The sequence below is a fragment of the Osmerus mordax genome, chromosome 3 (genome assembly GCF_038355195.1).
Source record: "Osmerus mordax isolate fOsmMor3 chromosome 3, fOsmMor3.pri, whole genome shotgun sequence".
Taxonomy (NCBI): Eukaryota; Metazoa; Chordata; class Actinopteri; order Osmeriformes; family Osmeridae; genus Osmerus; species Osmerus mordax.
In genome coordinates, this window is record NC_090052.1 from 13,681,055 (window position 1) to 13,702,285 (window position 21,231).

Genomic DNA, 21,231 nt, shown 5'->3' on the forward strand with positions numbered 1-21,231 from the left:
CATGGTGTTCATGCTTTTTTGAGTGCCAACATTCATGGGTAATAATTCATTTGTATGTAATACATGATTACCAAGCTCAGGTATGTTTCACTCTCTTAGGCTCTGAGCAAGCACATTATTAACACAGGCAAAATGACAGAGCATAAAAAAACTAAAATCAAGCAATAAGAGCTAATGTAGTCTATTCTGTTTGGAATGTAAGGTTCACCGAAGTGATAACTAGATTCATTCAGACACAAAGGGACTATCCTTCACTCTGCATTTGACTGTGTATTTAGCAGCTCCATTACTTATTGAGCCCTGGAGAGATACAATTAGGATGTTTCAAAATCCAGATGTCTTTGACACTACTGTCTACTGTGTAGGGTAAAACAACATCCACAGATGACTTGTTGTTCGAGTGTATGTTGCTTAAATGGCTGAACGTTCACAGACTTTTCACTCCTTGTTAGCTCATCTTCTATTCCTCAAGTGTGCTTCACAAAGCAGAACATTAATACTAAAGGGGAGGAGAGGAAGCTTATGGTCTGCTGTTTCCCGCATAACATGGCTGTCTTTCAGGAGAAAGATATCCCTATTGTTGGGTTGTGAAAATGACTTTTATGTGTGTAATAACCTACTCCAGTATCAAAGGTCTCGATATCTGAGCTGTGAAATGTGTGTGCCTATGTTGGGATGGGATTTAAATGGGATTTCTATTTAAAAGCATACATTTTAACTCTAGTAGAATTTTACTTTAACATTTATTTGGCATTGTTTTTTTCATGGTTTTTTATTTCTATATGGCAGAGTTACACAGCGGTGCATCTTGTAATTTTGAAACTATGTGAATCTTAAAATGAAAAAAAGAGGCCTGTGTCTTTAAAGTTTATGTAGCAACAGAGGGATTGCAGGGATAATGCTATTGGGGCGGCAGATCAGTTACTTCTGACGTTCCAAAGCCTCGGGGAGTTGGCTCAAGATTGCTTGTCTTTGATAAGGTCCTTGCAACTTTGTAATAACTTTGCGATCTGTAAAATCATTGGTAAAGATCTACAATTTATTTTTATTATACTCTGTCGTCAAGCAACCTCACTCCTTTAACAAATACAATTTTGATTCAATACTGAGTATCGACCGATCAGATCCTGCGGTTCTGTTTTTAAAGAGGCGTACAGAGAGAATTTGTTTTTTATGTAGCTTTCGGGACTAGGCTGTCGGTTCCTTACTTTGAAGTACGCTGGTATACCCTGAGCTCAGTACGTATTGGAATAGCCTACAGGAGAAACTCACCGTATGGCATGGCAGCCTGAAAACGTTTGGACAGAAAAGGGGAAAACAGACGTTTTTTCCTTTTGCAAGTCACTAATATTATTCTTTCTGTAACTAACTCGAAACACATCGGAGTGTAAAGCAACATGTCGTGGGACAAAAAATCGTGATATTTTTTATTGTGGATGAGAAACTAGAGACTTGAAGACCGAACTCATGGATCGATGGTATGTTATAAGATTGTAATACTCGCGCGCTGGCCCAATTGAAGTTACTTTGATGTGCTGTTGATTTGCTTTGAAGTATTTTAGCTTCATTTTCGTTTGTTATACATACAACAAAAACAAACTGTTTGATCATACGCGTATTTGTTCACTTCACTGCTTTTTGAGTTTTAGTGTTGAAAAAGTATTCATCACTGCAGTTGGCTACTTTTGCGGAATGCTTTTCTCCAAGAGATCTGAGAATTTCAAGCAAACTTAGTGGTTATTTTAACACTCGGTGCACGGAACAATACAAATAGGCTTTGGCTATGCTGTCTTGAGTAATGAATAGCACATTTAAAGACGTCGTTGTAATTTCAATTTTGTAAGTTGCACAATTTATCCATTGATAAGACCGTTGGCTAGTTAAACGTAGCCTATCTTTAAATCAATGGAAGTAGGCTACACAATTTGCGTGGTTCATTCTCTAATGTGGATTAGCATTGAATATATCGTCTTTTTAAACACGGTGACCACATGTACGTCCGTTATTCTTGTGACAACTGAGCTTTTCTATTGGTCCCTTTTCGATTTGTAGGCTGTGTGTCTCTCTTTGGACACGTTTTCAAAGCCCCAGTATATTTCAGGGTGTGTTTTTATGGACGTGTAGTATAGTCACTTATACCCTAATGTATAACAAAGTGATTCAAGGTTGGTTAAAGCTGCCTACTGGTGGATTTATGTTGATGTGCCCCGTTGTTGTATACTGTCCTTTTGTGGAGATGATCTTTGACTATACAAGTGCTTTATCAATCTCTGTTGGAATGCACACATGTCTAGTGTAACTCATTGATACTTGAATTTAATTCAGACGGTTCTTCTCTTGATGGCCGCCCTATCCGTGTATTTTGTTTCATATGAGAGTCAAACCCAACTATTTTAATGAGAATGATTTTGATCCATTATGCTTGTGAAGTCAGTATTAATCTTTTAATGTAATGTTATTTCAATGAACACTTGTATAAGATATGACAAGACTGCTTTGAGAAAACTCGAATCGTTATTTAGCCAATGTAAAACCGTGTAGCCCACTATTCCTCTTATCTACCGAGTCGACATTTTTGAAAGTCACATTTGGGGCCCGAAAATACTTTTTGTTGCTTGTCTCCCTTTGAAGTTGGGGCGGTTCTGGTTTTGATTAGATCAATACTTTATGTTTCAGAGAGAGGACGGGAAGAGACGCTCCCCCGCTGACATAAGAGAGTGAGGAGATTTTACAGTAGAGCTCCGAGGAAGGACAACACAGGCTTTTTCTGCTGCCTCCGGAGCCATGAGCCGGGCGCTTACGGACCACATTGCCACTAGTTTTAGAGAGGATGCTCCTCGTCCTCCGGTCCCGGGGGAGGAGGGCGAGGCGCCCTGCTATCCTGGCAAATTCGCAATGATGAGACCCCAGGGTACGACCAAATCAGTTCTGTTTGCTTCTCCCGGTTCCAGTGCGAGGAGAAACGAGGATGGACTTGGGGAACCCGAGGGGAGTGCCTCCCCGGATTCGCCGCTTGCCCGATGGACAAAGTCTTTGCATTCTCTACTTGGGGATCAAGACGGAGCTCATCTGTTTAGGACATTCCTGGAGCGGGAGAAATGTGTTGACACTGTTGACTTTTGGTTCGCCTGCAACGGTTTCAGGCAAATGGACCTCAAGGATACCAAAACGCAGCGCGTTGCCAAAGCAATTTACAAGCGATATATCGAAAACAGCAGTATAGTCGCCAAGCAGCTTAAGCCTGCGACTAAAACTTTCATTCGGGATAATATAAAGAAGCAACAAATAGACTCGGCGATGTTTGACCAGGCACAGACCGAGATCCAAGCTACCATGGAGGAGAATGCCTACCAGATGTTTTTGATCTCTGACATATATCTCGAGTACGTGAGGACCGGGGCAGAGAATCAAAGTCACGCTAACCCCAATGGACTAGGCAGTTTGAAACTGGTGTGTGGCTACCTACCCACACTGAACGAGGAAGAGGAGTGGAGTTGTAATGACTTCAAAGGCAAAGCACTGGCTTCCGTTGTTGGACTATCCGCAAAAGCGCTGAAGGCGACAGTGGCACTAAGAACAGTGGAGGTGATTGAAAAAGGGTACAGGTAAGCCCGTCTAACATCTTTCATCAATGAGAGGGTGGTCGTAGTAAATGACAAAAGTGCATTTATTTAAAGAACCGAAAGCAACCACTGAATAGCATACTAGAATGAATTGGACTGAATGCTTATAATACCAGTTGGCTCGTTTCCATATCAATGCGTTCTCCTCTCACATGGATTGCGTTAACTTGGTGGGAGAGGTTGACCCCCCCCCCCCCTCTCCTACTTACTCTCTCTCTCACACACACTGACATGAGTATTACTGTGTAGAGCAGCCCTCTGCTGGCGCACACTCCACTGGCTTGCTTCAGTTTCCGGAGCTTTGAAATAGTTCTGGAGATAGAGGGATCGTCTTCCAAGGGAAGTTCACTGAGCGGCCCTGGCCTCAGCCCCAGCCAGAATAATAATAGATGACACTGTTGCTACTTTATGCGTCATCCCTGATTTTTGTCATGTTGTCTACTTTCATGGCGCTGGTTCTATTCAGTTTGAGATATTGATTTAGTTTGGATTTCTCTTTCATGCATGCATTATTTGCAATTTCAGAACCTCTTCCTCCTTTTAAGTGTTTTCAACCCAGGCATGTGGAACTAATTTCTCCGTTCTGTCTCCTCCTTCTTCATCTGAATCAGGTTATTCTCAACAAAAGATAATTTTGTGGCGAGTATTCTCACCAGAGGCGGCAGCTACAACTGAGAACCTGTTTCTCTCCCCCTAACATTTTTACTTTTCACCCTGAAACTGCTCTTTCCCCACTGTAATTTTGTGTCTCCCTTTTGATGACTCAGGGATGTTTTAAGTTTACTTTTAAAGGGAGAAGAGGTAAAGGAAGAAAAAAATGGGGTGGTGTAGAATGGGAAGTGGGGAGGTTCCTCATAAAAGAAAGAAAAAGAAAGGGAGAAAGAGAATGAATTGGGGGTTAGGGGAAGACGGATGGAGGGAAGAATGTGAGGGCCAGCTGTGCAAAATACCTGGCTCTGCGAGCCCCTCTGAAGGTCAGGTTGGAGTTGGGGCCTCGAGCTTTAGTCATGCTGGGTTTCTCTCTCTCTTTTTTCTTCTCGCTCGCTCTCTCTCGCGCTCGCTTGCACTCTCTCTCTTCTCTCCTTGTTCATAAAGAGGGCCCCTCTCCCCCTTTTTCTATTCTGACACTCTCACACTTCCTTTTTTCTGTCATTCTCTGTCTGTCTCTCTATCTCGCCATGGCAAGAATGCATAACAGCCTGCTTGAAAGAGAGAGGGTGGTATGGGTGCATGGAGAGTTTGCTTAGGAAGTGTATATGTTTGAGGGGAACAACGGAAGCTGTAAACAGTTGAAATCAAATTTGTCAAAGTGTCATGGGCCATCACACACACTCAGAGCTGTCGTCCTCTTGGTAGTCAGAAGGAAGGAGGGAGACCTATGAAAGGTGGTTAAAACCCCAAATTGCGGCCGGTCGCATTCCTCAAACCCTGGGCCTTGGTGGAAACAGTCATTAAACACACACACACACAATAACAAACACATATTGACCAATCGTGAGTAGAAAATCTTATCAAACAGTGTAACTTCATTGTAAATAACCCAGTGTGTCCTGCATTGACCACCAGGTCGTACAGACGAGGGGACACTGGGAACCCCTACCACGTAGGTTCCTTCGTCCCCGCCACCAGCACCAATGACAGTGAGGCGTCGAGCGACGCCATGACAGACGACTCCATGTCGATGACCGACAGCAGTATGTAAGTTCACCTCATCACGCTGTGGGTCTGCACGCGAAACGGTGTTTACAGTTTAAATGGGGTTTTGAGAAGTTATTTTTGGGGAACAGTGGGATATTGCATTCAAACTCAGTTGTGAATGACAGGGGACTGACATTAGCCTGGTCCTAACCAGACTCTCGTACATTTCATTTGTACAGAGAGTCTGGGATCGCTCCATTGACAAGCGTTAACTTCCTTGAAGGCGGGGACTCTGTTGAAGTTTAAAACTATTGGATATTCCCAGAGCCAGTCTGGATCTGCCATAACCAATTGCTAGTGTTCGCCTTAGCCAACTCCTTCACCACTAACGGAGCTAGCTGGAAAATCAAACTTTTCCCAAACCCCGTGGGGAGGAGGGCCACAACATCATGGCCACCAACAAAACTCAACAAAGAATGTTCTTGCTCCCGTTCTAACTTCTGGATATTCATCAGTGTTGCCACAACAGACCGAATGGCTTCGCTTGCACCTTTCTCTGCCGCCATTACTGAACTACAACTCAAACTAGGGCGTGACATCAACGTCATCGTTCTCAGCCACTCCCTTTGTTCTCTGTTCGCTGATTGGACTGCCAAAAATGTTTCTGGTAAAACCCGACTCGTACCGAAAGCCCAAACCTAGTACAGAAGCAAAATGAAAATTGAGCGGAAGTACATAGGAGGGCAGAGCCAGGCTAGACTGACATGGCCACTGACAAAAAATAACCCGACCAGGCAACCAGCCCAGGTGTAGGCGAGTACAGAATGTAGGTTCACTTAGGATCTGGTTCTTTTTCAGCTGTTTGAGAATGTCAAAGCTGGGTTTTGAACTGTGGGGCTCTACTGGTTTACAGACTCCTCAGTCCTCGCTGATTCGATAAAGGGTAGTTCAGCCTTCATAAAAAGTTATTTGTTACCCTTGTGATAATTCTCCTGAAGCCATCACAGTTTAGGGCCACCCAATGCTGTAAAGGGAACATGACAATCTCAGGTCAAGGTCCCTGGTAGTCACCGTGCAATGATGTCATCCCAATGGCAAGAGAAGCATGAGCAAGCGAAAAAAACTAGTCAGAGTGTCCGGAACACAGAGAGGAAAGAGTATCTTTACAGCCATAGGAGCAGTGACAGCGTAATATGGCCGCCATAAACAGTTTTATGATGTGGAGTCTCAGTGCTGGGGCATATCTGTAGACGGCCCACATCAGAGCCCAGGGAATCGAGATAGCCCCGAGCCTCCACTGTTGCTGGGCCACAGACCTGCATGCACACACTGTACTTTGTGCGCACTGAGACAAAAGCGACGTTAAACAGCCGGTAAAGCGTTTCCTGGTTATGTCGGCTCCATCCATTTGATTACAATATTTCCTCTTCTTCTAGGGATGGTTAAAAGGGCCCCAGACACACACACACACACCAGCAAAAATGTGAATCTCATTTACAGATAAAGAACAGAAAAGAAGAGAATAGGGAAGGGAGGGGGGGGTGTTAAGATTTGACTTGTATCTTATTTATGGATTTGCTTGGACGCTGGGGAATGCAGCTGCCAACTTCAAACATTACCTTATCTTACAAACCAGCCTTTTGATGTGCAGAGATCAGAGGATGACTAGTGCTGCTTGCCAAATGAAGATTGGAGCGGTGAGGGGGAGGGCGTACGACTGAGATTTCAAAGCAACAGTAAAGTGTGTATATGTGTGCTCATGATATATATATATATATATATATATATATATATATATATATATATATATATATATATATATATATATATATATATATATATATAATGTGTATATATATATATATAATGTATATATATATATGTGTGTGTATATATATATATCATGAGCAGTTCATGATATGGATCATGAGCAGTTCCTTCCCTTTTCCATACTCTTCTCTTCCCATCATTCTGGTACAAGTTGATCTTGGTCTCATCTGTCCATAGGATGTTGTTCCAGAACTGTACAGGCTCTTTTAGATGTTTTTTGGCAAACTCTAATCTGGTCTTCCTGTTTTTGAGACTCACCAATGGTTTACATCTTGTGGTGAACCCTCTGTATTTACTCTGGTGAAGTCTTCTCTTAATTGTTGACTTTGACACAGATACGCCTACCTCCTGGAGAGTGTTCTAGATCAGGCCAGCTGTTGTGAAGGGGTTTTTCTTCACCAGGGAAAGAATTCTTCTGTCATCCACCACAGTTGTTTTCCGTGGTCTTCCGGGTCTTTTGGTGTTGCTGAGCTCACCAGTGCTTTCTTTCGTTTTAAGAATGTACCAAACAGTTGATTTGGCCACACCTAATGTTTTTGCTATCTCTCTGATAGGCTGAAAAATCAAAACAAACCTAACGATGGCTTGCTTCACTGATGGTGACAGCTCTTTGGACTTCATATTGAGAGTTGACAGCAACAGATTCCAAACACAAATACCATACTTGAAATGAACTCTAGACCTTTTATCTGCTCCTTGTCAATGAAATAACGAACTCCCTTTATGAGGGAATAACATACACCTGGCCATGGAACAGCTGAGCAGCCAATTGTTACTTTTGGTCACTTTTGGTCCCTTAAAAATGGGGGGGCCACATATAAAATGTATTGTAATTCCTACACCGTTCACCTGATTTGGATGTACATACCCTGAAATTAAAGCTGAAAGTCTGCACTTAAAGCACATCTTGATTGTTTCATTTCAAATCCATTGTGGTGGTATACAGAGCCAAAATGATGAAAATTGTGTCAATGTCCAAATACTTATGGACCTAACTGTATATGTGTGTGTGTGTATGTAGAGATGTATATGTATATCCCGCCAAAGAGTGCACTTTGGGCTGGGCTGGGTCACCGGGAACACAGCAGTTTGGCTGGGGGGAAAGATAGGAGACTTGGCTTGACTGCATGGTGGCTTAGTTGTCAGAGCCAAGGTAAAGAAGATTACTGCTATGTTTCAGAGCATTTTTACCCTAATATATATATATATATGTATATGTAATTTTTTGGAGCATGTTTGTTCTACAGCATAAACCATAATGCCCCCTCCATAACATTACTTAACTTTTAAAGTAGTGGGGGAGGGGGCATTCTGGTTTATGCTGTAGAACAAACATGCTCCAAATTTTAGCATGAATCAAGAAGTCACATATGAACAGGATTCTTATGTATTGAATCATGTTCATGCCCCCTCCCCCACTACTTTAAAATTAAGTAATGTTATGGTTTGATTGTGTTTCAATGTAATATAGTTTGCCTACTAGGCAGCTAATACGATGCATCCGGATTGGTTATGTGGGTTTAACTTGTGTATTTGATTGACGGAGTGACCTGTGTGGTCTCCCCCCCCCCCCCCCCCCTCTTCTCCCAGAGACGGCATCCCTCCATACAAGCTGGCCTCTAAGAAACATCTCCAGAGAGAGATGCAGCGTAACATGAGGATGAACAGCCAAGTCTCCTTACCTGCCTTCCCTGTAAGTAGACACACAAACACACACAACTTAAAACAAATCTGGGAACCGAGAACATAATTATTTCCTTAGACTCTTCAAGTGTTATGCTTCTTCTAAGTATAGTACCACCAACTGTATTCCACATCCTCCATTCAACACAGAGAACAACAAAGATCAGACAGCGAAGCAGATGTCAAAGACCCTACTACACACATGCCACACACACACACATCGTAGACATACCACCCCTTGCTATCTTTGGTGTCACCAACACCCCCCACGAGGTTCCTTGAAGTCTGCGGGAGCCAGGCTTCTAAGAAGTTTATCACTCTGCGTTGTAAACACACCAGACTTTCTCCACAGTGATGAAGTAAATACAGAGAATGGGGAAAGATGGGGGAGATCTCACTGCTTTATCCTGGGGGCTCCTGGAAATCAACCGCACGCACACACACACTGCTTTGATCAGAGGATGAATGGAGGCAGAGCACAGGAAAGTGACAACTTCCAACAGCGCTGACCCCTTTTTTTCTACACCATGCCCCCACCCCCCATCCATCGTCTTGCTCTCCTACCCGCTCTCACTCTCCCCCCCCCAAAACGAGGGATGTAAGGGAAGAGTTTGAGAGTGTCATGTGAGCTCTTGTTGGGAGGGTGGGGGGGTGTTGGGGAGCTGAGGACTTCAGAAAAGGTGAACTTCAGTTGGAGAGACGGATGAAATGTAGGGAATAAGAGGGGAAATTCAACTTTCTTTTCAACACTGTTGCAGTCTGATCCTGGCACTCCATATTCTCTATATATCTCCAGTTACTGTGTCTGTATTACCGTTTCTCACTCACTCTCTCTCTCCCCCCTCCCTCCCTCTCTCTCTCACCCCTTGTTGTCCTCCCTCCCATGGTTTGGCAATGGCTGCCATTCCCATGGTGCACCAGCCCCAGGCCACATCAGTCAGCCCCTCTTTCTTTCCTCTGTATCTATTTTCTTCTCTTCATCCCTCCTACAAAGGGATCCCCCCCCCCCAAAAAAAACAAAGTTAAATCAAGAAAGGCTCAGTGCAAAAATGCTAATGGTAAAAGGATACACATGTGCGTGCACCCGCACACACGGGGATAGTGTCGCCACTGTACCTCAAAGGTGCCCAGCATGCTAAGGAGAAAATAAATTACCTCAGTTCCTCTGATCCCTATTTCACTCTTCTCTCTACCCCTCCCTCTCTTTTTCTCCTGCTGTCTGTGCACATCTCCCCATCTTAACTTCTACCCTCTTTTAATCCCCCTCCCACTCCCGTCAATATGTGACTTTTTTATTTCTAGATGTAAAGCCATGGTGTCCCCCTCCCTCTCCCCTGCCGTCCTCCCTTGCTCCCTAGTGATTGTTTGATATCTGACGAGGGGTCCCTTTGAAGTGAGCAGACTTCAGAAGCGGCCCGCCGACAGCACAGTGGCGTTACAGAGAGGGTATGAGGAGGGTAGAGTGTCAGCGCCCCCCCGTCAAGGCACCTCGGAGTGTGACCGACTGGGTGAGGGGATGCTGCCAGACCAGTGTCAGCATGGGCACAGAAGGAGGACATGGGCTGTGTGAGGAGGGAGCAGAGATGAGGGGCAAGGAGGAGAAACAAGAGGGGGACAGAGGTGGAAGACGGAGCGTGCACCCTCGTCCGTTTCACAGCAACTCACGTTTTTTCATTCATCTCCCTCCTCCGCCCACCTCTCTGTATATCCCTCTTCTCCTTCTCTTCCAACCTCTCTCTCTCTATCCATCTTCCCCCACTACTCGCTCTCTCTCTATAGCGTACAAGGAGAGCTCCTCAGGAGATGCCTCCTGTGCAGCCTGCGGTCTTTGCTGCCCAGCTCATCGCCCGTCTGGAGAGGCTGAAGAGAGAGCAGGAAACCATGAGCTCCCTGGAAGAGAGGCTGCAGCAGATTCAGGAGGTGTGTGTGTGCACGTGTGAATGTTTATGGACATGTCAAAACATCTTTCTGCTTTTTCGTGTCATTTAGGGAGGTGTCTTCACTGACTGGTCTCTCCTGTTGTCTGTCTCTTTTTAGGAGGAAGAGAGGGATGAAGCTGAGCTGTCATCTGGCAGTATCCCCCTGCTTCTCTCTCCCCACTCCCACGCCCTGGCTCTCCTCCCCCCGGGCCACACGGATGAGGACCCCCAGGCCATCCTGGACGAGCACCTTTCCCGCGTCCTCAAAACCCCCGGCTGCCAATCCCCCGCGGCCCCTGCCCGCCATTCCCCCCGCTCCCGTTCCCCAGAGCACAGGCCTCCTCTCCGGGGAGAGCTGGGAATCAAAGCCCATGCTTCTCCTGGGGCCTGCTCCAGCTTCAGCCCCAGCCTAGGGGCCTTCCCATCAGCCTTAGGCCAAGGAAGGGCCCTGGTTAGCAGGCAGAGCACCAAGCACATCCACCACCACTACATCCACCACCACGCTGGGCCCAAGAGCCAGGAGCAAATCGAGAAGGAGGCAGCACTCCGGGTGCAGTGCCTGGGCCCCACGGGGGGCGAGGGTCAGTCATGCCAGCGCAGCCGCAGCTTGGGCCGAGAGATGTGTGGCGGCAGCAGCGCCGACAGTGCAAGGTGAGTTTTTATTTACTATTACTGTCCACCTTGAATGTCCAGTCTGGAGTACGATAATATTTATAATGGATGTAGATTACCTCGGATTGTTGTTGTTGTCTGATGTGCTTTTACACCTACTGTTCTGTGCCATGCCAAATTGCCTCTTGCAGGACATTCAAGTTCTTTAAGTCTGTTAGCCCCTTTACCTTTCCTCTCTCTCCTCACCACCACCATGTTTTCCTCTTTTCTAAAGAAGCTTCAAGAAGGATATTCCCGGTGTTTTCCGCGGCCCACAGACTAACCAACTACCGTGTCTCTGTCTCTTCAGCTCCAGACGGTCCAGTTCTTTGTCCAGACGCACGTGTTTCTTGGGGGCAGGGGAGGACGTGGCGCCGGGTTGCGGAGGCGATGGCGCCCCCCCCCTCCTGCTGCTGCCCACAGACAGTGCTGACCGCTCCCAGAACGTGTGGCAGTGGATACTGGAGAGTGAGCGCCAGGGCAAGCACAAGTCCCACAGGTGAGACCAGGCCTGTCCCTTCGGCTGTGTCTGTCCTTGTTTCCGTCTCCGTCTGTCTGTGTGTTTGACCGCATTCCCCCACCATGTCTTCTCACAGGAATGTTCCACAAGAGCTTTCAGAATATCTTGAACTACAAATACTCAGAACCTATTACTGCAACCCTCACCGTGAACTACATTTCCCATCGTCCCACACTTGTATTTTCTAACCCCATTGTCTGTTTCCCCCCCACCACCACCACCACCACCCCTGCAGCACCCAGAGCACTAAGAAGTCATATGGCGTTGGTGCCTCCTCTTCGCAGACCCATACGTGGGGCGGCGGGGGTAACTGTGCCCACTTGAGGAGCCACCAGCCTGCCCACCCCTTCGTCCAGGACCCGGCCATGCCCCCCCTGCCCCCACCCAACACCCTGGCACAGTTGGAGGAAGCTCGGCGGCGCCTGGAAGAGGTCTCCAAGCCCCCCAAGCAGAGGTAGGTGTACAAACACTCACTTAAGTGCTTTAGTCTTTCCATTGGACTAACGCACTGTACTGACATCCATATTGTGATCACTGTGGTCCCTGTCAGTGGCTTAAAGCCCTGTATGCATGTAAGGGCTGCCGCAGGTGCCCTTGAATGAGGAAGCGTGGTCATTCTCTTCAGTATGAAGAGTATCCATGCTAAGTCTTGTCAGTAGTGTAGTGCACAGTGTCATTGGCTGATTACAAGTGTTAGATGTGCAATGCTGACATCTAGAGAGACTTAATTAACCAGAATGTTTTCTTCTCCTGTCCTCCCTTTGCATCAGGCATGCAACGTCAAGCCTTCAGAGAGAGAGGAGCCACCTAGTGCCTATCCAAAGCGGGGGCCTCACCCCACTGACACACCACCAACCTGGTCCCGCCCTCTTCCCTGGCCTCCAATCAGAAGAGTACGCCCAGTGCTTCCTCTCCTGTCCTCCTCTCTGCTCCTCCTCTCAGCCCTAATTCCATTTTATCAGTGTACTTCACCCTTTTAAACTCCCCTTACCACTTAGACACACACACACACACACGGTAAAGCAGCTGACAAGGGTGGTCTCTTTTTGGACAAGCGACTTTTAAGAGTGTGTGTGTGAGTGAAGTGTGGCCGAAGCCACCTGACTGTGGCCCCTCTTTCATTTTTTAATTGGCTGACCTTTAGTCCTGCCAGCTGGCTTGTGCTAACAGGCTAGCTCTAGTGCTGCTCTGAAGCAGCGCTACAAAGCCTTGGATACCGCTAAAGGGGAATGGATTATATACTGCCCCCCTTCCAGTTCCTCACACACTCACACACACACAAAACACTGGGTCACACACTACAAAGAAGTTGTGGACACCAAGACTGTAGTTCTTCCTCGTCCTTCTCACTCTCTGGCTGAAACATGACCTATTAGTAGGAATGCCAGGCACATAATCTACCTTTCCTGTCAGCATGTCCTGGTTGAGGTCAATTTAAGGCCTGCTCTTTTTCAAATCTGTCTTTAGTATAACCCTGGTGACTGATTCTCTTCATTAGGCTTTGCACTGTAGCACAGATACCGGTGTGTGTGTGTGTGTGCTCATCGGTGTCCACTGTCTCTTTCTCTGTCTCTCTCTTTTTTCAGAGCCAGGGAATCACGGCGGCCAGCGGGCTTGGCGGGAGGCGAAACGGTGGTGACGTACTTCTTCTGTGGTGAGGAGATCCCATACCGGAGGAGCATGAAGACCCACTGCCTCACACTGGGACACTTCAAGGAACAGCTGCGCAAGAAGGGCAACTACAGGTGCATGCCAGATGTGCACATAAGTCTCACACGCAACACAAATTAAAACTCACACACAGGTTTACAGAATGTAGAAAGGAAAGCTCATATGAAGTCTAGTTTTACAGCAAAGCATCTACAGCTAGAGCAGCAGCAGCATCAACTGTGTGTGTGCGTGTGCGCACACCTTCCTCTGTTCATAGTTAAGCAGAGCGGGCAGGCCGAGGGGGATGGGAGTGCTGGAGAGGGGAAGGGGGAGGAGCAGAGTTAGAATTCAGCCGATTTGGTCACATCTGGTATTGATTTTCATGGATACACTTAATACGCATGGCTTTGAAGCTCTGGACCTTTAATTTTACCAACAAACACTCATACAAATGGCCAGCGTGCAAATTCTTTACCGACGGTATCAGGGGTCGTCTGTTTGAGGGAGACTTCGAGTGAGTTTCCTGAAATCCACAACTCACATTTCAGTCAGCGTTTTGGCCCAGTAGTTGAATTTCAGCCATGTTTGATTTGGACCCGTCAGTCCTGTTAATGAAGCTACTGGCTGGTAGCTCACATGCAGCCAACCCTGTTTTGTCAGTGAGTGTAGGAAACTATGCCAGCAGGCCTATGATGGGGAGTGTCTCCTCAGAACAAGTATGTGGACATAGTAGGCCAATGGGTGGGCTTTTCCCTCAAAGCCAAGAAGGACAGGATTTGGCACACATTGTATCCATTTGCTTACTGTGTACTTCACCCCTAGACCTTTGAGTGTGAAGGTAAAGACCCCCCTGTTGAGGTATATGTTTCCTTCTCCCCTAGTTCCCCCTCGTCCTGCTCCTCCCTCTCTCCTCCTACCCCCATGTTGAGGAGGTGCAGTACGCCTCGGCTTGCAGTCAGAGGGAGTGTGTGGAGTTGGGTCTTTCAAACATGGCAGTCGTTCAACAAAGAACAGTACAGCGAGGCCCTGCCAGACAGTATTGGTGCCAGATGTTGCTGCTGCTGCTGCACAGTCGAGCTTCCAAGACTGACACATAAAACATGTTCCAATGTAAAGACGGCTCTCTATCTCTCTCCCACACCCCCGCAGAACATTTGATCTGTACCCCATCAAAGATTTTTTGCAGAAGGATGACCCCCAAAAAGCTGGCTCTCATCTGGGGGGGTCTGGTTTCTTGTCTATAGTCTCTTTTATTTTTGTTGTATTTGAAAAAAGCACAACTCCTATTATTCTGACAAACGTATAAGGATAGTTGGGAGACCTTCTGTTCTTTGTTTAGTGAAGTGTTCCTATGTTGCAAATGGATGTGTCTTTTAAAGGTGACCACCCGTGTGTGTGTGTGTGGGCGCACGTACTGCGAGCAGTTTGTTTTCAAGACTGGGGCTCTCTTTTATGAGCATTGTTTGTATGACTCCGTCAGCCTCCTCTCATAAAACATACACTGACACAAACACACGGACAAGATGTTGGAATTTCAACACACACACACCCCACACATGGACTAAAACAAGGCATTTTTCCATTACAGAGTTAATGACTAAAGTACCCCCCTGCTGGGTACTCTTCCTCTGAGATGGGGGGGCTTCATTACCGAGCTAGTGAAGTCATGGCTAACAAGAGGACCCCCACCCCTCTAGCATTGTCTGGGGCCCTTCCTATAGTTTAGGATGGAGCCTTGACCCATTTGATCAGCAATACTTTGTCTTTGTCTCTCTCTCACTCACAGTCTCACTCACTCTAGCTCACTCTCTGTCCATCATTGGTCTGTTTCCTGGGTTCCTCCCCCTGCTTGTAGTAAAACACAGACCAGGAGACGTGTGTGTGTGCTTATGTAGGCGTGCATGGGTGTGTTCTCGTGACTCTGGGTTATGACAGGCAGACTCACAGGCACCCAAAATTTCAGCCTTTGTGAAAGGAGCCCTTCATTTGAGCTGGGGCCTAATTGGCCCCTGTTAGCCAGGGAAGCTTGGAGGAGGGAAGGAGAGAGGGAGGGTTCAGAAAGAAAGACCCTTATTTAAGATAAACCCCTTTAGGAGCATAGAACACTCCTTGCTAAGTAGCAGCATGTGGTCTGGCCAGTGGCTGGGTTGTGTGTGTAAAGTGGGTGTTGAAGCAGTAGAGAGATCAGCGGTGCCCCTCCAGGATGTCAAAGGCTGGAAGCCCCCCGACATTTGGAGGTCACCAGTAGCAGTAGTCTATTTTGGCCTTCCTTAACCCATGGACCCATGGGTTAACCCAAGAAAGCAGAGAAACACACAAAATGTGTTAATACAAAGCAAATTTATTTTTTCAAGTCTTTTCAATGTATGTGTCATGAATATGATTCAACCTGTGAACCAAAGTCCTACTCTTAACTGTGGTATTGATGGTTGGAGTTTCATGCCCTAACCCACCCACCTTCTCTGTGTTGTAGGTACTACTTCAAGAAAGCCAGTGACGAGTTTGAGTGTGGTGCTGTGTTTGAGGAGGTGTCTGACGACAGCTGCATCCTGCCTACCTATGAAGGCAAGATCCTGGGCAAAGTGGAAAGGATGGACTGAAGATGACCACAACACCCCCCCCCTCTCTCTCTATCTCTCTATCTATATAGCTAGCTACAACAATGGGACTGGTCTATTGAAGGAACCCTGGTCTAAGAAAAAGAGAAAATGCACAGAGAGTAAGAGTAGAGAAATGGGCTATTTACAAACATCCCTCGTTGGACACAGGAAGCACAGAAGATGGCAAAGTGTAGAAAGCAGACTGCAAGCTTCCAGGAAATGCCATTCTACAGTCTAGGTGAATGACCACTTATGGAAAAAAGGAAGAAAAAAAAGAAAGAAAAGCTAAACGGGTGGTTAGGATAAACATTTCTGACTTCTGTCCTGCCTGAACCTGCCTATGCCAACACCCTGAAATGTGTAATATATTATGTATATGCAGGTGTACATGTACATGTGTACATTGTTTATATTATGATGCTTCTGTCAATATATAAAGATCTATATTGCTATTTATTAATAAGCCCCGCCTCCCACTGTCCTGCGATAGGACAAGCTGCTTGGAAAATAAGGAGGTGTCGCCAATATTAAAATGGCAAGATTCAACTTCTTGGCCTTCCTCACTGCAAAGAGTCTCCCCTTGTTCTTAAACTTTATCAGGAAATTAGCCAATCAGATTGACTTCCTGGTTCTAAAGTTATGCCCTTAAAAGTATTTCCTACCAAGGTGCTATGTATGTGTACTTATCAGTCCAGATGGGCCCATGGTGTGAGGAGTCTACTTCAAGGAAGTGAACACGCCTCAACATTTGGGACATTTCCCAAGTCTCTCAAAGACACCAACCACGTTGTGTCCTAGTGCCTTTGTTTATGTGGCCCTGGCTTTGCACAGAAGGATTTTAGGGTCATTCAGTCATGCCCCAATACAGTCCCTTAAAAGTCTTAAAAATGCTGGCGGAAATACACAAAGCCACATACTGTATAGTGTACTAGCAACAATAGCTCTGCAATGTCCAAATGGATAACTTGTGTGTTTGATTGTGTCAAATTGAAGTCTCTTGACTTCCACCTAATTGTAATGTCCACAGCAGAGGAGGAAGAGGTTGATGATAAGGATACACAATGGCCGTAGTGTTTAACTGAGTACAGTAGCTGTGCCTACATGGATTCCATGCCGTGTTCTGCCCTGTTTCCAGGGCCTTTTACTCCCTTGGTTTTCTCAAGGGGCTTTATGTTGGAAGAATATATTTTTATGCCTTTTAGTATCCAGTAATCACGTTTTTATAATATTTTCATGGCGTCTGGGATCCACAACTGTAAATTATGTATCTAACAGAGCTCCAATGGAAATATCCCTCGGTACTGTAATTATTAAGAGATGTTAAACCTTTATTAAAATATATTTTTCAAATTAACATGTGCACTTTTTTCTTGGCGGGGTATTGGGAGGGATGTGATTGTGTCTATGCCCGATCATGATAGTATGTTCATTTACACAATTAAATTCAACATGCTCACTCACAGACACACACTCTCCGTCTGCACCCAATAAACTGTGGCCCCTTGATACTGAAAATGATTTGCCAAATTTGTTCCCATTATCTGCTATTAATTCACTCCCTGTTGTAAATTAATGAATGCAGAATTAATTTGGCCACCAGAGCCTGTGTGTGTGTGTGTACTGTATGTGTGAGAGAGCTAGGAGAAAAGGGACTGTAAACATCTGCCGGTGTATCGCTGGTGTTGATGTAGGGAGGTTGAATTAATTTCAATTTGAGCTTTGCTGTTGTGGTTTAGTGAGGCTCATCCATGCAGATTCAGTGAGCATGTCGTTATTTTATCTACCTCAGTTGCTTCCCCATTTTTACAGAAACTAGTTCCACAATTTAAGTTGTGGAACTATTAAACTACCCAGTCTATAAGTTAATTAGGTGTGTGAGGTGGGTGGGGGGTTGTATGAGGAGCTGGTTGGCTCATTGGTTTACTGTTTGACTCCGCCCTTCTCCACTACTCCGCCCCCAAATAATCAATGTTATTTCTGTTTAATTTTGGATTTTACTACATCCTGTACCTTGATGGGGAAAAAATAATTTAAGCTTTTCCTCTAACAAGTCAGGTGGCTTCCACTCAGCCGAGACTTACAATATCATATGCCCATGTTATTGGGCTAGAGTGTGCCTGTGAACCGCATGGAAAAGCCAGGAACAAGTGCCTTTCAAGGTTAGACAGACCTGTCTGTTCCTGTGCCTGTCTGTACTAAATGTTCAGGGTTTGCTCTTTTAGCATGGGGTGAATTATCCCGTTTAAGCTCAATGACATTTGTGACGTGTGCTTGTTGTGTGTTTGTGTGAAATTTGTAGATGGGCTGGCCGCCTACTATGGCCACATCCAGTGTACCTACACCCTGTTATCTTGAGGTGTTTTTCAACCAGTCTTGATTGCAGCGTGTGTTCTCCAAATGAGGCTATAAGTAGACCTGCTGTAGCTATGGAAGAGATGATAGTAAGAGAGAACAGGAATGTAAAGGGGATGATGAAAAATAAATGAAAGACAGAAAAGGGGGGTACAGAGACAAACTAAGATGAGTTGTAGCCTCAGGATGCATCAAGATAGGCCTTGATGTTTGTTTTGAATGGCTGAAAATTGTCTCAGAAGACAAGATTGCATAGAGGGAAATAAAGGCTTTCTAGCCCTGCAATTTTGCCAGTTTCTGTACATGTTTTAACCTAAAGAGAAAAGGGAAAAATTGAGGTAGAACAAAAGATAGGTAGGGATGAAAGGTTTCCTGGTCATTCAGTTTCTAACTGACATCTTGATACCATATATAACCTTCCCCCCCATTGACTAAGTGACAATCACTTGAAAATACACTATAGATCATGAATATCCTGTAGCTTATGAGTATACCAAGGGCATAGTTTTGTTTTAACATTAGTGGGGACACATATTATTACCCTATATGCTAACACTACACACACATTATTTAGTGTGGACATTTCAAAAGTGTTTTAGCATTGGTTGGGACATGTCCCTATGGTCTGCCCCTAAACTGACGCCAGTGATCAAACTAACTGCAATGGAGTTTGTCTGTTAGGGTTAGAGCATGCGTGTTTGTGTATGTTTGTGTGTGTGTGTGTGTGCAGGCGAGTGTAAATAAAACTGACCAGGAACTCTGAGACTAATGACTCATGGTCTTTTGTATGGACATCAACCACTGCACCTGTTGACATGAAGCCTCTCTTTGAAGACAACAGACGATACTCTGGAAGCGCACCTTTGCACGGCCCTCCCATGCCACCCTCCATCCTCTCTCTCTCTCTCCCTCTCTGAGGATGCAACGGCTGTGAGCGTTTCTCATGCCACCTTTCAAATTGAAAGGGCATCACGATATTGTTAAAATACCATTTTCACCCCTTTCATCAGCAAAGGTCAGTGAATACACTTAAATGGCCCTTGCGGCCTTCAGAGTTAAGGAGCAGTATTCACAGTCTGTCAGGAGTCAAAAGCTTGTTGAACTGCTCTTTGTGGCGAGGGCTATTTCAGAGAGGGTCATCCTTTTGTAGGCTGGGTAGCTTCCAAAACGCTATTCAAAATGGTGGTTACTATTAATGATCCACTGAATATAGCAGCGTGTTTGGGATTTTTTTTTGTTTTTTTTTGGTAAAGACCAATACAACGTTTCCATATTTTAAGGATCTGGTGTGATACCAGGGATTCTTAAATGTAGGAAATGCTGAAGCATTTCAGAAATGAATTATTTTATGGTTGAAAAGGTATTCAGTTCCTCTATGATACACTATGCAGTTAATGGTCATGGCTCCCAACATGCCAACATCTAAAAGCTCTAAAAAATTGCCTTTTCATTTATACAAATCCAATCCTTGTCTATGAGAATGACTAGTGACAGTGATCATTGCTGTTGAGTGGTTCACACTAATGCCCATCAACACTGACCAGTGTGTGAAGCTTGGGTCTGCCTTCATGCCTGGTATCTCTGCACATCCCTGCCATCTCCCCAGTGATGCCCAGCATCTGTTGCCTATGCTGACTGCCAGAGGTGAGATCAAAGACTGGCAAAAGCGCCACAATGGCACAGAAGAGGAAGTGAAGGCTGCGTGGTGTGACTGGCTCATGCAAGTGTTGGCACTATCACAACCCTGGTGATAGGCAACAGTGCAAGCATGGAAAAAACTGCTGGATGTGTGAAAATCAACCAGGAACATTACATTTTCCTTGAGAGGAAGCTCTCCCAACTATACAACACATTCCATTCCAAATCTATTAAGATTTTTTTTTTTTTTTACAATTTGTCATTGAATCTACACGATTCACGTAGGTCACCTATTTTGGTAACCTAGCATTGTCCAACTAATGCTAGGTTTAATGACTGGTCGTCTAATTAAATATCCGTATAAATATTTACATTTAAAAACTATTCAACTTACTACGACTCTTATCCATTAATTTATACAGTGTGCTAACCGAATAATATTTAAATGTTGCATTAAAGGTACATGCCCATGGATATTTTGAACTACTTACCAAATGACTTGCCATTTAAATCATCAGCATTCTAGTTTTGTTCTTATTCGCTGACGTTCTTTGTGTGATAAACAGACGAAAATGTCCAATGATACTAGACACAGAAATGGCTATATATGATTGGCTTAGATGGTTTTGGGAGAAGTGTTCCCGCCTTCTTCTACGGAGACACCAAACTTTTTTTTTTAAGTACACGAATCTTTTTCTTCTACGGAGACACAAAACTGTTTTTTACAAGAACACGAATCTTTTTCTTCTACGGAGACACAACACTTTTTTTTTTACAAGTACACGAATCTTTTTCTTCTACGGAGACACAAAACTTTTTTTTACAAGTACACAAATCTTTTTTGCAAGTTACAAATCTTTTTTGCAAGTACACACATCTTGCCTTCTTCTACGGAGACACCAAACTTTTTTTTGCAAGTACACGAATCATTTTCTACAGAGACAAATCTTTTTTGCAAGTTACAAATCGTTTTTACAGAGCTCGCTCTCCTGGCACATTTCACGCCATACGCGCACCTGTTCGCAGTTCACTGAATAAATATACCCCCCTTCAGTTAGCTCTAGCTATCTTGCTGAAAAATAGATCTGGACAAACATGCATCTTGAATTGTAGATTTACATGACAAC

The 21,231-nt window shown here is 45.1% G+C and overlaps 1 protein-coding gene across 1 annotated transcript; it reads left to right on the forward strand.

Moving 5' to 3' along the window:
• Nucleotides 1-1,272: 1,272 nt before the first annotated feature.
• axin2 (axin 2 (conductin, axil)) lies at nt 1,273-17,429 on the forward strand. The gene is made up of 11 exons (XM_067233528.1): nt 1,273-1,478; nt 2,677-3,605; nt 5,190-5,321; nt 8,682-8,784; nt 10,554-10,694; nt 10,812-11,344; nt 11,655-11,843; nt 12,100-12,318; nt 12,635-12,757; nt 13,451-13,609; nt 15,988-17,429. The coding sequence occupies exons 2-11, from the start codon at nt 2,785-2,787 to the stop codon at nt 16,112-16,114; spliced, it is 2,547 nt and encodes an 848-aa protein (XP_067089629.1). The 5' UTR covers nt 1,273-1,478; nt 2,677-2,784; the 3' UTR covers nt 16,115-17,429.
• The last annotated feature ends 3,802 nt before the right edge of the window (nt 17,430-21,231 follow it).

Bases quoted from the DNA above. Each gene is read 5' to 3' on its own strand.
- axin2 (XM_067233528.1), top strand. From the start codon at position 2,785: ATGAGCCGGGCGCTTACGGACCACATTGCCACTAGTTTTAGAGAGGAT. The intron at 5,322-8,681 runs GTAAGTTCACCT...CTCTTCTCCCAG, and splicing joins TCGATGACCGACAGCAGTAT to AGACGGCATCCCTCCATACA. The intron at 10,695-10,811 runs GTGTGTGTGTGC...GTCTCTTTTTAG, and splicing joins GGCTGCAGCAGATTCAGGAG to GAGGAAGAGAGGGATGAAGC.